Raw genomic sequence first — 15,515 nt, 5'->3', positions numbered from 1 at the left:
CCTTTCTCTTCCTTTTTGACTCATTTTACGCATAATTTTGAACCGTATGTCAGTTTGCAACCAAAACAATGCAGTGTAGTAAGACCCTGTTTGATAATCTAATTCAACACTTAAACTTAATAGATTTAAATTTTAACATATTCAGATTGTTTGATAACCAGATCTTAACATATTCAGACTGTTTGATAACCAAAAATTGAACATCTGAATTAATTAAGTAGCATTAAATTTTCCTGGTAAAATTTGTTTCCAAAATTAAATGATAAACTATTTACTTATCACTGAATGTGATATGTACTCAAATGTATTAGATTTAATACTTAACAATTTAATAATTTAATGGATTCAAACTTCAGATTTCAACTTCAGTATTATCAAACGTATCCTAAGTGTTAATATCACTCGAGTTCCATTAAAGAAAAAAATGAAATGAGACAACTCACATTAAGCTTTTAATCTACATACAAATTTTGATGGAAAACAAGAAGGGATTGACCTGGCAATTAAGTGTCTAGAAACCTATGCTAGTGATCATAAATACTAACAACATATGTTAATTAACACGGTCAACGCTACGTATTGATTTATAAGAGGGTGAAGTGTAATTAGCCATTATGGATATGTTGTTGGTTTGTTTACAGCAAGCAAGTGTTAGTATAGCAAAACCCTTGACTTCTGATTATTGAGCTAATACATGCAACGCTATTAATTGAGATTAGGATCACTAGCTGCATTTAACCTTGGTTTACAATTTATTGAGCCATATCCTTGAGCGTGCTAACCTTAGAATACAATTTTTTTTTAAAAAAAAAAGTATATTTTTTCTGGGTTGAATGGAGGCCGAAAAAAAAAAAAAACCAGCTACAATGAAACTATGCTCTAATTCTTTATAGTGATCAAAAGGGTTTTAGGGTTGGCAGACTTCCATTGTCATCCCCAAGTGTACTCATGAGTCTACTTCAGATGTTGAGCATAAAAGAAAAGAGAATTTAGCAAGAGTTGTTGTATACTACTGTCACAAAAAAGGAAAATGAGTGACAAATTGAAAAGAGAATATAAATCTAATACTACAATCATGTTCTTTCCTCAAGTTTGGAGCTTGGGTTATTGTGTACATTTAATGTTTTGGAGTTGAGAAGAGAATAATAGCATTGAAACCAAGATAGCTGTATGTTTAGTAGGGTAAAATTTGATAGGTGAAAAGTTTCTTTTGTTGGAAACCACGTCATTCATTATGGTTGGTTTTTAATCATTCTTGTCAATGCCAAAAGCATAAAATTTTAGGTTTTATAGATTTTTAAAAGTCAATCAATTGTAAAATCAATGAGAACATTATTGATATTGTCTTTGTGCACTTGATCTTCATAAAAAACAAATCAATAAACACTTTCAATGGTGTAAACAAGAGTATTACTGATAAGTAGTGTGTCGAATTTTGGGTTTAATTGGACGAGGCAATGAAACAGTGAGTGAGTGGATTTTAGAGATTAATAAATGATATCTTCTTCAATGGTCTAGAGTCGGTTTGGATGGATATTATAATTTGTTGATGTATATGAAATTAAAAAATAAATAAAAAATGTGTTTACGATAAAATATAAAAATATTTTTTATTATTTCAGTTTCTCCTTTCAAAAGCCAACAAAAGACAGTGAGAACATTTCCCTCCAATTCCATCCCAACAAAGTCCTGTGCCACTTGGGATTCTGGACCATAAAGGCTACCTTGTACCCACATGAAATGATGCAGGGATACCCTCCAATTTATTATTGTCCCTAATGAGAAGCTCAGCCAGCTTACCCTCACCCCAAAAAATGAAAAAGGACCCAAATGGTCAAATCACGCCTAATGTTTGAATTTCATTGCAACATTATATTATTGCATTAGCTAATTGGACTAGGCTCAATAGCTTTTTGATTCCTTAACTTGGAAAAGGTAGAAAGGACTTTTTGCTAATAAAAATAAAAGCCTTCTACTGTTCCAAAAGTACTAAATACTCTTACTTGTCAGTAGTATATATACTACAAACTTTTAGACTCTTTTCAGGGTGTGATTGATAAAACTAAAGCCTGAAATCTAAAGTCTGAATTCATTAAATTATTGAATTGTTCAGCATTAAATCTGATACACTTAAGTACATATCACATTCAGTAATAAGTGAATAATTTATCACTTAATTTTGAGAGCAAGTTTTGTCCAGAAAATTCAGTGCCACTTAATTACTTCAGATATTTAATTTTTTGTTATCAAACGACTTAAATATATTAAAATTTGAATCTATTAAATTTAAATACTAAACCGAGTTATAAAAAACGGATTTAGTTCTTCTTTTGTTACTAAAATTCCATATCCGCACAATACTACTAGTCTACCACTTCTACTGCATGACACCCAATGACGCAAAATCACATCTAATCTTGAATCTTCCCACCCATGCCCTTTGTTTAGCCCCACCATTATCAATTTCCCCCCTACTTTATCTCCTCTCATTCTTTTTAAAGTTTCACACTCATTTAATCAAATCTTTTCTTTCCAATCCTAAAGGCACTATTTGTTTTGCAAGAATGGAAGGGAAAGAAAAGGAAACGGAGGGATAAAAGGTTTGGTTTGGTTTGGTGTTTGAGAAGGGAAAAAGAGAGATAAGATTCAGTTATCTTTTATCCGTCTACTTTTTCATAAAAGGAGACAGAAACGGAGAGAATGCGACATCAAGATTAATAAAAATTTCAAAATTTTTTCTACAAACATCTGTTATGTTATTATAAATTAGACTTTTAAATTATGGATAAAAATTCAACTAATGCATCATAATTCCATTTTCCTTTCCTTCTGTAATTCAAACAAAGATAGATTGACTCAAATTTCCTCTTCTCTCCTTTCCTTTATTTTCTATTAGAGTTATCTCATTTCCTTTCCTTCCTTTTCATTCAATCCAAACGGTGCCTAAATCTTTTTTTCCATCTAAATGAATTTTAGAAAAAAATAGAAATCAAGAATGAAAAAGAAAATCAAATAGTGTATCAAATGGAAAAGAAGAGGAAACGGAGGGATAAAGGTTTTTGATGTTTTAAATTGGTTTTTGAGGAGGGAAAAGAGGGGATAAGATTCAGTTATTTTTTGCCAACCTACTTTTTAATCTAAAAGTGGTCGGAGATAGAGAGGAGGGATATCAAAATGAATGAAAATTTCAAAATTTTCTAAAAAATATGTTATGTGTTTTCTTTCCTTCCCTTTCATTCAATCCAAACAGTGCGTAAATCTTTTTTTCCATCTAAATAAATTTTAGAATAAAATGGAAATCAAGAATGAAAACATAAGAAAAATCAAATAGTAATGTATCAAATGGAAAGCAATCAATCAAAGCATAAACCCTCCTTGATGAATATGAATAGTAGTAGTAGCATCATGCCGGTGGGTGGCTCTTCTTCTAATCTCTAATTCTTTCTTTCTACTTAACAACAAACAAACAAGGCACAAATGTGGCCCTCTCGTCCCTTCCTCCGAAGCTGAAACGAGCGCGCGCTCACATTAGCCGCGCCTATAAATTCATGCTTATAAGCACCCATTCGAGCGTGTGAGTGTGTGCAATCGAATCGCACGCCCCAAAAAAATATTTAACAAAAAGAGGAACACAAAAACGACAGAGCGCGCCTCCACTCACTCACACACACACACGCACCAAAACACGCACTCAACTTCACACAAAACACCGCACATTTCTCACTCATAATTCTCTCGTTCCATTCAATCATCATCAACTGCATCCCCCACTGCCCCAAAAACCCTAACTCGTTCCGCAGAGCCATGGCTGCCGAGTCAACTCAGATGCAGCAGGCCCAACTCGCCGCGATTCTCGGCCAAGACCCTGCCCCCTTCGAAACCCTAATCTCCCACCTCATGTCCTCCTCCAACGAGCAACGATCCCAGGCCGAGTCAATCTTCAATCTCATCAAGCAGACCGATCCCAACTCCCTCGCTCTCAAACTCGCTCAGCTTCTCTCTTCTTCTCACCACGTCGAGGCCCGAGCCATGTCCGCTATTCTCCTCCGCAAGCAACTGACTCGGGACGACTCCTACATCTGGCCCCGCCTCTCCCCCGCCACTCAATCCGCCATCAAGTCCGTGCTCCTGACCTCGATTCAGAACGAGAATTCTAAGAGCATAATTAAGAAGTTGTGCGACACGATTTCCGAATTGGCCTCGTCGATTCTACCGGATAACGAATGGCCCGAGATTTTGCCATTCATGTTTCAATGCGTCACCTCCAGCGACGCGAAATTGCAGGAGTCCGCCTTTTTGATCTTCTCCCAACTCGCCCAGTACATAGGGGACACGCTCGTTCCGTATATCAAGGACTTGCACGCCGTTTTTCTGCAGGTTTTGAATCATTCGGCCAGTTCGGATGTGAGGATTGCGGCGTTGAGCGCTGTGATTAATTTCATCCAGTGCTTGAATAGCGCTAGTGATCGGGACAGGTTTCAGGATTTACTCCCTGCCATGATGAGAACGTTGACCGAGGCTTTGAACGGGGCGCAGGAGGCTACTGCTCAAGAGGCGCTGGAGTTGTTGATCGAGTTAGCTGGGACCGAGCCCAGGTTTTTGAGGAGGCAGTTGGTGGATGTTGTGGGATCCATGTTGCAGATTGCCGAGGCCGAGACCTTGGAAGAGGGTACGAGGCATTTGGCGATTGAATTCGTGATTACTTTGGCTGAGGCCAGGGAAAGAGCTCCGGGGATGATGAGGAAGTTGCCACAGTTTATTAGCAGGTTGTTTGCCATTTTGATGAAGATGCTGTTGGATGTTGAGGACGATCCAGCTTGGCACACCGCGGACGCAGAGAATGAGGATGCTGGGGAGACCAGTAACTATAGCGTTGGACAGGAGTGTTTGGATAGACTATCAATTGCGCTGGGTGGAAATACTATCGTCCCTGTTGCTTCTGAGCAGTTGCCGGTATATTTGGCTGCTCCTGAATGGCAGAAGCATCATGCTGCACTTATTGCTCTTGCCCAAATTGCTGAGGGCTGCTCGAAGGTAAGACCTTGTGAGTGAGTTCATGTAGTGCTGTCTACTTACTTTAGAAGGCTGAATATGTAGCTTGCTTATTTTTCAGTTGTTGGGTGGTATTTGCTAATTGAGATGTTGATGCGTACATTGTTCTTGGCCCCTTATTTGTTGTCGTCTTGCACAATCACCAACACGAATGGTTTGTTTTATTAGTTAGTAATTGCTTAGACGTGTGATTTTGTATTCTTTTTCTTAAGGTGAACTTTTGTTCTTGCAGCCGTTAATTGCACTGTTTAAAAATTTGACCTTTATCGACAGCTTTGTTTGTGTATCATTTAGATTAATTCTGCATTCTGTTCATGTATTACCAGCTGCTATGCAGCGGGAATGGTATGGAATTCTTCTCTGATTTGACATTTTTTCTTTACATTGCAGGTTATGATTAAGAATTTGGGGGATGTACTGAATATGGTCTTGAATTCATTCCAAGATCCTCACCCTCGGGTGAGATGGGCAGCTATCAATGCAATTGGCCAGCTGTCAACTGATTTAGGCCCAGATTTGCAAGTTCAGTATCATCAACGTGTACTGCCTGCGCTAGCAGCAGCCATGGATGATTTCCATAATCCCAGAGTGCAGGTTTGATAATATGTATTTTATCATTCCCGTTAGACAATGCAAGTTGTTCTTGGGGGGTAATGTTGTTTCTGGAGCATTTGCTATTTATTTGGTGACCTTTGGGTCTAGCCATGTCAATGCTTCAGTGTTTGATGGTTCTACATCTTCATGCAGCTATGATATTTGCTTTATTAGTTGTTTTTTAATTAAACGTCTTTTTTTTTAAGCTTTGGCTCTCTTAGAATTGTACATATTCTCGAGATATTATGATGTTCGCAAATGTTTTTAGGTCCCTGAGATCCAAGCTACTTTGAACATTTATTTGCATGCTAGAATGGAATATTTATGCCTTGCAATTATAAGTTGTAGGATGTTGAATATTTGTACTTTGAACCACTTATTTGAATGCTAGAATGGAATATTTATACCTCGCAATTATAAGTTGTAGGATCTTGAATAGCATGTCAAAGGAAATACCTTTTTTAGCTCTTCTGAATTTCCTCTTTCGCGTATGACATTTAAGCATGTGATGAAAGCTTTGATTCTGCTTGAGTTACTGCTTAATACTCGAATTAATGTATCAAAGTGATGTTTGTACAGCAGCTGTATTTCCAATATATTTGTTTGGGAATTTTGCAGGCACATGCTGCTTCAGCAGTGCTCAATTTCAGTGAAAACTGCACTCCAGAAATTTTAACACCTTACTTGGATGGTATTGTCAGTAAATTGCTCGTACTTCTGCAGGTATGAGGGCGAAAAAGGTTCTCATTGGTGCTTAGAAAAGAACTTTGACAAAAATATTAAGATTTACTTTTTGGTTATTTTGTTCTTATCTGAAATGTAGAATGGAAAACAAATGGTGCAAGAAGGGGCCTTAACGGCCTTAGCTTCAGTTGCTGATTCATCACAGGTAGACATATCTTAAGATCATTTCTTTTACAATTGAACATTGATTTGGTAGTATTTCTGCTTTGCAGTCTGATGAATGTGCGTAATTACAGGAGCATTTCCAAAAATACTATGATGCAGTCATGCCTTACTTGAAAGCCATATTGGTTAATGCCACCGACAAGTCAAATCGCATGCTTCGTGCCAAAGCCATGGAGTGCATAAGCTTAGTTGGGATGGCTGTTGGAAAAGAGAAGTTTAGAGATGATGCTAAGCAGGTAAATAAAATATTAGGAATGTATTGCAACAATTGTGTTGCTTTTATCTGGCATCTTGGTAAATTCGCATGTTACTTAACAGGTTATTAATTATGACTAGTGCTATCACTTGATTTTTTTTTTGAATTGAAATTTGATTACACTTTTGTTACTCTTTGGCCTGTCAAAAATGAGATGAGGCCGTCATTGTAGCTGCTTTCTGAACTATCTTTTGGAATGTAATTTGGGTTATCTTGAACTGATTCAATGATCATGACATAACATAACATCTGAATCTTCCATTATGCAAAGGTTATGGAAGTGCTGATGTCTCTGCAAGGATCTCAAATGGAGACCGATGATCCAACTACTAGCTACATGCTTCAAGTATGTTACCATCCTCCCTTTCCCTTTAATCTGTTTTAGACGCTGGACCTTGTTCAAATGCTAATGAGCATATAACTCTGTGGCAGGCATGGGCCCGACTTTGCAAGTGCTTGGGGCAGGATTTTCTTCCTTACATGAGTGTAGTTATGCCTCCTTTGCTTCAATCAGCTCAACTTAAGCCTGATGTGACCATAACATCTGCAGATTCAGATAACGAAATTGATGAATCTGATGATGAAAGGTCTTATTCTTCTTGGAATTCACCCTGACGATGAATCATTTTCACATTATTTTTGAATTCTGTTTTCTTTTTTTCAACATTAGTTAATTACAGTCAATGCAGGTAGCTTTTATTTTGATCTTTGTGATTTTTTTCTTCTATCTATTGGTCCATCTAGCTCTGATGGCATTGGTTGTGGTCAATGTTCTTTATTTCTTGTGATTGAGCTTTTATGAACTTGGGTAGTTTTGCTATCTGAGTGGTAGTGCTCGAATTAGAGCATAATGTAGTTTGCTAGTTGTGCTGCATAAGATCCCTTATGTTTGGATTGGGGAAGTTTATTGTAGCACTCAGGTGTGGAATGTTATCAAAGTTATGATTCTTTTGAACCATGTCTAGGTTTGATGTTTGTCTTCACCCCATCTCCAGGAGGAAAAGAGATATGAGTTCTTCCATATGAACTTACCATGGTCCTGGGATGGTTGTGTTAGTTTGAGTTTGCCTCATCAGACTTAACTTTATTAACCCTTTGGAAGCTGCCAACCTACCATTCTTGTTGCTACTCCTATGGGTGTAAAGTGAGGCTTGCAAGCGGCTAAAAGAATTAGTTTATTAAAGATGTCTGAAGTCATATGCTACCAAGTAACTCATCTGGTGTGAGCTGGGAAATTTACATTTTTGCAAAGCAATTTGTACCCACTTGTGTCCACGGTGTAACCAACTTGACTTTTCATGTCAAACATCAAGCAATCTCCACAGAAGCCTTCTAACTCCTCATAGGATGTCAGTTCAGTGTCTTGAGATTTATATTTGTGCTCTCAGAAAGCTTTTGAAAACTTCGAACTAAAGTTCAATAGCAGCTGCTCAGCTTGATTGGTGAATAAGAGGCTTTATCGGTCCCTTTTTTTTAAAAAATGTTTTATGGTTACTTAATTAGTCTGGCAAACAAAGGCATGTTTGGGATTAAATTATTGCAAGGTATTTGAATGGACAGTTCTTGCCTACGTTCGGTGGTCTGTTATGAATATAAATACTTGCGTTTTCTACTTGCACCTGCTTTGGAATCTTGGCAATTATAATGCTTTTTCTCATTGGTATTGCACTCTCAAGGTGTCTTTTAAAGTTGCTTAAGGCTTTTTGTTACTTGGAAGGCTCTGGATCTCACACAGTTTTTTTGTCTTGTAGTATGGAGACCATTACCCTTGGGGACAAAAGGATAGGGATCAAGACTAGTGTCCTAGAGGAGAAAGCTACTGCTTGTAACATGCTATGTTGTTATGCTGATGAGCTGAAGGAAGGTTTCTATCCGTGGATTGATCAGGTACGTGTTCAATGTTTTAGTTTAGGTTTTTATCTGTTGAAACTGTTCAGTGCTAATGGTGCTCTTACTGGTCTTTTTGTTAAACAGGTTGCTCCAACTTTAGTTCCACTTCTAAAATTTTATTTTCATGAGGAAGTCAGGAAAGCCGCTGTTTCAGGTGAAATGAATTACTGTCAGAGATTGTTATTTCATGGATATTCGAAATTTTGCATTCTATTTATCCTTCCATTTTCTTGTGTTGCTTTGCTAATTAAAAGTTTCATGCTCTTTGAAATATAATCATTTGTTGCAGCCATGCCTGAGCTGTTGCGCTCTGCAAAATTGGCTGTGGAGAAAGGGATTGCTTCAGGTCGTAATGAAACATATGTCAAACAGTTATCTGACTATATAGTGCCAGCTTTGGTGGAGGCTTTGCATAAGGTGGTTTTAGTTGTAAATTCTTCTATTTTGACATCCTTGTATCTCTATAATGCTTCGTGTGGGATACTGAGATGTATTTTTTGCAAGTTGTGCAGGAGCCTGATACGGAAATTTGTGCAAATATGTTGGATGCACTGAATGAATGCCTCCAGGTTGGTCTGTGTTCTTGTTGATGTTTATGTTACATTGGATTTTTGCAGTTGGCAGTAGATTCCTTATCGTATGTATCTTTTCCTGTGATTTCAGCTAGTAGAATAAACAGTTATACCTGATTGCAACTGTCCTTAGCTGTAGTATCACTTTTAAATTTTCTCCATTTTGGTTATTGTGATTACTTACTACTGCTATTCATCTTTCTGTTTCCTTGCGTGATTGATCTGCATGAGCTGGAATGGCTTTTTTCTGTGTCTTATGCCTTCATTTCTTGTCATTTTACTTATATGCATCTTCAGATCTTGTCCTATGAGATTTTGAAAACACTTGGATATAAGTCCTATTTTACTTGATGCTCCTGTTTTTGGCCTAGCATGTAAATCAGCTAGGTGTTGAGTAATTAATTGTGTCATTGCAAGTAGTTGACCTAGTCAAATAACAAATCAGAGCAAGCACGACTGGTAATTCTTCTCTATGTCTGCTTGTATGGGAGAGATAAGAATGCTGAAAGGAAGGTTGAAACAGATAAAAGAAAAAATAGGGAGGGAAAAGGGGGTTGCATGTGGAGATTATTTCTGAATTGATTCTCTTCTTTCTTTTTGAGGTATCTGAATCTCTCTTGGGAGTTTAGAAGAGCCTGTAATTTGCTTTTTTAACTTTGTTTTTAGATTTCTGGACCCCTTCTTGATGAAAACCAAGTCCGAAGCATTGTGGAGGAGATAAAACAGGTGATCACGGCAAGCTCAAGTAGAAAAAGAGAACGAGCAGAGAGAGCTAAAGCTGAAGATTTTGATGCAGAAGAAGGAGAATTGCTCAAGGAGGAGAACGAGCAAGAAGAGGAAGTGTTTGATCAGGTTTGTCTTTCCCTTCTTTGGTTGTGTTGAGATGTAATTGGCACAAAATTACCTTTTGCCGTAATCGTTTGATCATCTCTTTCATCATTGTTGTTCAGATTGGTGAAATCTTGGGAACAATGATCAAGACATTTAAGGCTTCTTTCTTGCCTTTCTTTGACGAGTTGACATCATATTTAATGCCTATGTGGGTAAGTTTTGCCTCGTGACTTCTTCAACTCCTAATTGTTGGGAATATGGTGAAATTTTCAGATGAGATGCAGAACTTTTACCTCATCTGTTTTTTATTTTAGCGCCTTTTAGCTTTTAGTAGATTAGTTTATTTGAAAAAAGAGTTAGCGAGTGAAGAATCAGAAGTTTTTAGTTGTTGTATTAAAAGTACCCTGTGGGATGTGCATCAAGAGTCAAATCTCTGGCATTCATCCATTTGGCTATCGTGATAGCCCCTTCATATATGTTTTTTTTTTGGGTTGAAGAAATCCAAATGCAAATATACTTGGGTTAGTGGGTATTATCACCTTTAAGTGATGAATATACAAAGGAGATAATGATTGTCCTTTGTGTTGGAGTTAGATTAGTTACAAATTAAGGAGTTTTAGGTTGTAAAATCACTTATTGCCACCATTTTGCTGGAAATTTGTTAAGTTCTGGTGTAAGCGATGGAGGCTAATGATAGCTAATTTACATAAGAAGAAACACATACACACACAATGGGAGGTTCTAAGAGAAGGGTGTTTGTTCTAAATGGAGGTTGTTCCATGACATAGACTGAATACAACATTTTTCCAGCTGCTTTACATTTTTACAGCTGCCTTCCATGACATAGAGTGAATACAAAATTTGTGTGCGCTCTTCTAATGCAGGGAAAGGATAAAACTCCTGAAGAGAGAAGGATAGCAATTTGCATCTTTGATGATGTTGCAGAACAGTGCCGTGAAGCAGCTTTGAAGTATGTGTCCAATCTGCAAATTGTATTTTAATTTACTCTTGCTTATGACAGGCATCAAATTTCATTGTCTCTGAGCATGTCAACCAGGTACTATGACACACATCTTCCGTTCCTTTTGGAAGCTTGTAATGATGATAACTCAGATGTTAGACAGGTTCGTAGAAATATGGTACAATTTGTAGAAAATAACTTCCAAGTCCTCTTTTGGGATATTTGGTTCATTACATGCTATTGTAGTTTTTAGGATACGTGGGTTGCCATTCTATAGAATACTTTTGAAGTTGCTTTTCTACTAGTCTCTGAACCGTGTTTTTGATGTACACAGGCTGCTGTTTATGGACTTGGCGTATGTGCAGAGTTTGGTGGCACTGTTTTCAAACCTCTTGTTGGAGGTATATTTCTGGACTTTGACGTGATATGGTCCGTTTCCTTTTGGCTTTTGTTGGTTTATGACTGGCTGCTAAATGTCATTGATTTGTTGATTTGACTTCATCCAGAGGCTTTATCAAGGTTAAATGTGGTCATACGGCATCCTGATGCCCATCAGCCTGATAATGTGATGGCATACGACAATGCTGTTTCTGCACTTGGGAAGATATGCCAGTTTCATCGAGATAGTATCGACTCGGCTCAGGTCTGCATGCTTCATTTTCTCGCCATCCTTTGTTTGTCCCTGCTTAATCATAAAGAAGTGTATATATATATACACACACACATATAAGGGGGCAAAAAGAAGACAAAAAGGGACAAATGAATGAGGATGTTTGCATGCTTTAGAGGATGATGATATTTTAAGTTAATTAGGCTCAAAGTAGCGGGTAGAATTTAATGATTGTGTTTTATGGAATGTTGTTTTCTGCAGATAATTTCAGAGAAAAAGTATGATACTGTGTCTTGAAGGTTACTAATTAAGCGTGTCAAGCACCAACTTCTTTAAAGTTTAGTCTATAAGCAATTTCAACAACTCTTGTTGCTTAATTGAATTTGGAAACTCCTATAGGTTGATATGTCAAAAAGCTACAGTTGACTTTGTTGTTGTCTGTTTACTTTTCTGCCTGAAAGAAAGACTACCTTTTCCACCTAGGTAAATAAGAACAATAATAATAATTAACAATCAAATTCTCTTCCAGATCCACACTGGCTTAGGGTGTGCTTGCAGCCCAGAAATTCAATATTTCTTTTCCTACAATTTTTACCACTTATTCATTCTTTCCAGGTTGTTCCTGCATGGCTGAGCTGTTTGCCAATAAAAGGGGATCTAATTGAAGCTAAAGTTGTTCACGAACAGCTTTGTTCAATGGTTGAAAGGCAAGGGATTTAGATTTTGTTGTGTTATTCATGCTGTTAAATTAATTTGTGATCTTTTCCTCCTCCACTTTCCCAGCTTAGTAAATGTCAAATGACTTGTCACTTTTCCTCCTGCAGATCAGACAGGGAACTTCTAGGTCCCAACAATCAATATTTGCCTAAAATTGTTTCAGTGTTCGCTGAGGTTGGTTTTGTACTTTCAATTATTCATTTTACTTCCAATTTGAGCACTATATGTCCAATATACATTTGGATGATGCTAAAGCTGTGTAAAGGAATGTGTCTTGACTTGTGATCCCTACCATTAGTGTCCATTTCATCCAAAAGGCTGCTTTCTTATTTCATCTTCTGGCATGCAACTGTGTTTAATTTCTCTTTCCACTTGTATGGAGGGTTATCATGATGTTGGATGAGTTGAATCTTTTATTCAGAGACTGGCTGAGAAAGAAGCCATGAGCTATGGTCGTCGAGTTGCAAATGCACCTCACCACCACCAGGAAATCTTTTCGTTCCCATAGCAGTTTAAATGATGTCTTCTTTGGTTTTTTTCATGTCTTCTTTGGTTTTTTTCAACAGCTATTATTTTCCTCTATATTTTACCAATGATCCGTGTCTTCCTGCATGAAAAGAAGGAAAAAGGGCTCACTGATCACTGACAAACTTGCTCTTATTCTGTACAAGTTGCCTGTCTGGTACTCACCAGATTGCAGTTACATTACGTCTGAAGAATCATATGCGCATTTGTCTTGTCTTGTAGCCTCATCTTTTTGAGGGTAGTTGCAGTAGTTTGGGGTATCTTGGTGGCGGATCATAAGGTGGTTGGTGAGTTTGACAGATAATTGTGGTATGTTACTGAAGGTGGCACAGTGAATTGGAGGTGTGCTGCGGGAATGGTTTGACTGGTTTATGTTTGTGGTTGGGGTGAGAAGTGAGTGCACGCTTCTGTGGTGTTCAATTGAATGCATAGGCATGGAAAGTTTCAAGTGGCCTGCTTTATATTTTCATTATTGTAGAGTATGGAATCTGAAAATTAGGAACAACTTTTAATCTCTTCCGTAATGCTTGTGGTGACCTCAGACACTTTATGCATGCCGCATTCGGGATATTCTGTGATTCCTATTTACTTGTGCTGCAGGTTCTCTGTGCGGGGAAGGACCTTGCTACAGAGCAAACTGCAAGTAGAATGGTTAATTTATTGAGGCAGCTTCAACAGACGCTGCCTCCTTCCGACCTGGCATCAACTTGGTCATCTTTGCAGCCTCAGCAGCAGCTAGCTTTGCAATCCATCCTGTCATCATAGCAAGTTGGCTGACAGTAGAACTATTGTTCATGGCTTTGGGGTTGCCTTGTGTCAAATCATATTTTTCCTCAATTCTTTGCATGCCATAAATGTTCAACCGCATTCAATTTTGCATGAAATTATGCATCGACCTCATGTTGGTTGCCTGGTCAGAGTGTGAAGCTATGCGAGTAAAGTACAGACCTTTTTCCTGTAGAATGTGTATATCGAGTGTTACAGTTTGACTTGGTAGGAGGGGAGGTTTGGTCATTGTGGCTTGAGATTTTGTTTTAAGCAGGGGATGTAAGAATTGTCAGTATGACAATTCTTGTCACAGTTTTGGTCGGGTCCACTTGTTCTTCATGTTGTTGATTGTCAATCAAATACATGGAATTCATTATAAATGGTTATATTCTTTTGTTGTTTTGATATCAATCCAATCGTATTGTGTACCATTCCTCATCTTATCACTGCTTGTTTTCTTTTTTGTATTTCATATTCCGGACGTGTTTGTCTTTGTTGATTGAATGATCATTTGATTGAATGATTATGTTTGAAAGCAAATAGATAATGCGTGGTTTACCATATTGTCAGTTTTATTCTTGGATGGACCATTGATTTGCTTTGAACATCCATTTTGTCAATCAATTGCTTCGAGTCTGTACCAGAATCAGACTATATTGTAGATCGTGGTGTACTGTCTCTGATACATATTACAGTTTTACTCTTAGACTATGGTCAGCCGTTGCAACCATTTGAAAAAACATATGGTACCAGCTTATTGCTTTTGATCCGTTCGTAGGAATCAACTAACTTTTACTCCCAGCACTCGGGCTAGAAATCCAAAATCCACCACACTTGGTTGATTGTTGGATGAGGGAATGTATATTACAGGGTTGGGGTGCGAACGACTGCATTAGAGTTTGATGTATCGAAGTTTCGTCAGAACTGGAAGATTTTTTGTGATAAAACTTTTCTCTTCTGGTTGTGGAGATATTGTTCGCTCCTCCAGGCCGCAACTTGGAGGAACAGACGACCGAATATTCACTGTATTGTGAAGGGTCTTGCCGTCATCAGGGTGCCCAACCACCGGTGCTCAATGATGATCCCATCAAGAGGATGTTGACATTTACACTTTTCTATGGTAAGCCAACATTTGTCAGCTTGTAAGGAAAGAGATTCTATGAAAAAGCTAAAGAATAGAGTATGCAGCCAAATTTGCTGACTCTTGCTCCACTCCAGTTAAGAAAAAGTATGATGCCTGGGTTCTACTTCTAGATGAAGCCTACACCAGTAATCGAGTAAAATGGATTCCAAATAATTCCATTTGGGGTTGTTTTTTTTTTTTTGGGGGGGGGGGGGGGGGGGGGAGTGGGGTGTGGGTGGGAAGGGGAGGTACAAGTTCTTGGTGATTACTTGGATAGACATCTTCTCTGTCTAAACAAAAACTTTATGGATAAGAAGAACTCCGTTACATAGCGTAGTTAGATGATGCTCCATTACTTAAAAAAGTTTTTGTCATCAACAGTGTCCTTATAAGGCACGTAGTAGTAGTAGTAACGCGGGAAGATGTAGACAACTCCCAATTATCCAGCTCAATCTGAATTCAGCTTTTCCCTACTCAAGTTTTTGAAGTTTCGAGGGAAATCCAACTTTGCCAAGGTTAAACTGAACGTCAAGCTTAGGTTTCTTGTGTGTCAAAAAAAAAAAAAACAAGAAATCAAAATTTATTTGCTTAGTAGATGCCTTGTTATATATATATATATATATATATATATATATATATATGCCAAGAAGTGTTGTTTTGGATCATGCTGAAAGAAAAGAAAATTGATTGTCCTTGGATTATAGGCA

The 15,515-nt window shown here is 37.7% G+C and overlaps 1 protein-coding gene across 1 annotated transcript; it reads left to right on the top strand.

Annotated features, from left to right (window-relative positions):
* The first annotated feature begins 3,593 nt into the window (after positions 1-3,593).
* LOC113750973 (importin-5) lies at positions 3,594-14,123 on the top strand. Its single transcript, XM_027294867.1, has 20 exons — positions 3,594-5,034; positions 5,443-5,646; positions 6,265-6,369; positions 6,470-6,535; positions 6,627-6,791; positions 7,083-7,157; positions 7,244-7,398; positions 8,563-8,698; positions 8,786-8,855; positions 8,991-9,118; positions 9,214-9,270; positions 9,940-10,125; positions 10,224-10,316; positions 10,989-11,074; positions 11,162-11,228; positions 11,400-11,466; positions 11,572-11,708; positions 12,291-12,382; positions 12,500-12,566; positions 13,518-14,123. Exons 1-20 carry the CDS (start codon positions 3,805-3,807, stop codon positions 13,680-13,682), a joined length of 3,351 nt encoding a protein of 1,116 aa, XP_027150668.1. The 5' UTR covers positions 3,594-3,804; the 3' UTR covers positions 13,683-14,123.
* The last annotated feature ends 1,392 nt before the right edge of the window (positions 14,124-15,515 follow it).

This window comes from Coffea eugenioides, chromosome 1 (assembly GCF_003713205.1).
Source record: "Coffea eugenioides isolate CCC68of chromosome 1, Ceug_1.0, whole genome shotgun sequence".
Lineage (NCBI taxonomy): Eukaryota > Viridiplantae > Streptophyta > Magnoliopsida > Gentianales > Rubiaceae > Coffea > Coffea eugenioides.
The sequence above is the reverse complement of the archived record's forward strand: the minus strand, read 5'-3'. Positions and strand labels throughout refer to the sequence as shown.

What these genes read in the sequence shown, in the direction of transcription:
- LOC113750973 (XM_027294867.1), top strand. Translation starts at nt 3,805, where the DNA reads ATGGCTGCCGAGTCAACTCAGATGCAGCAGGCCCAACTCGCCGCGATT. An exon ending in TGGTGGAGGCTTTGCATAAG is followed by an intron (nt 9,119 to 9,213) that starts GTGGTTTTAGTT and finishes CAAGTTGTGCAG; the next exon opens with GAGCCTGATACGGAAATTTG. An exon ending in CATATTTAATGCCTATGTGG is followed by an intron (nt 10,317 to 10,988) that starts GTAAGTTTTGCC and finishes CTTCTAATGCAG; the next exon opens with GGAAAGGATAAAACTCCTGA.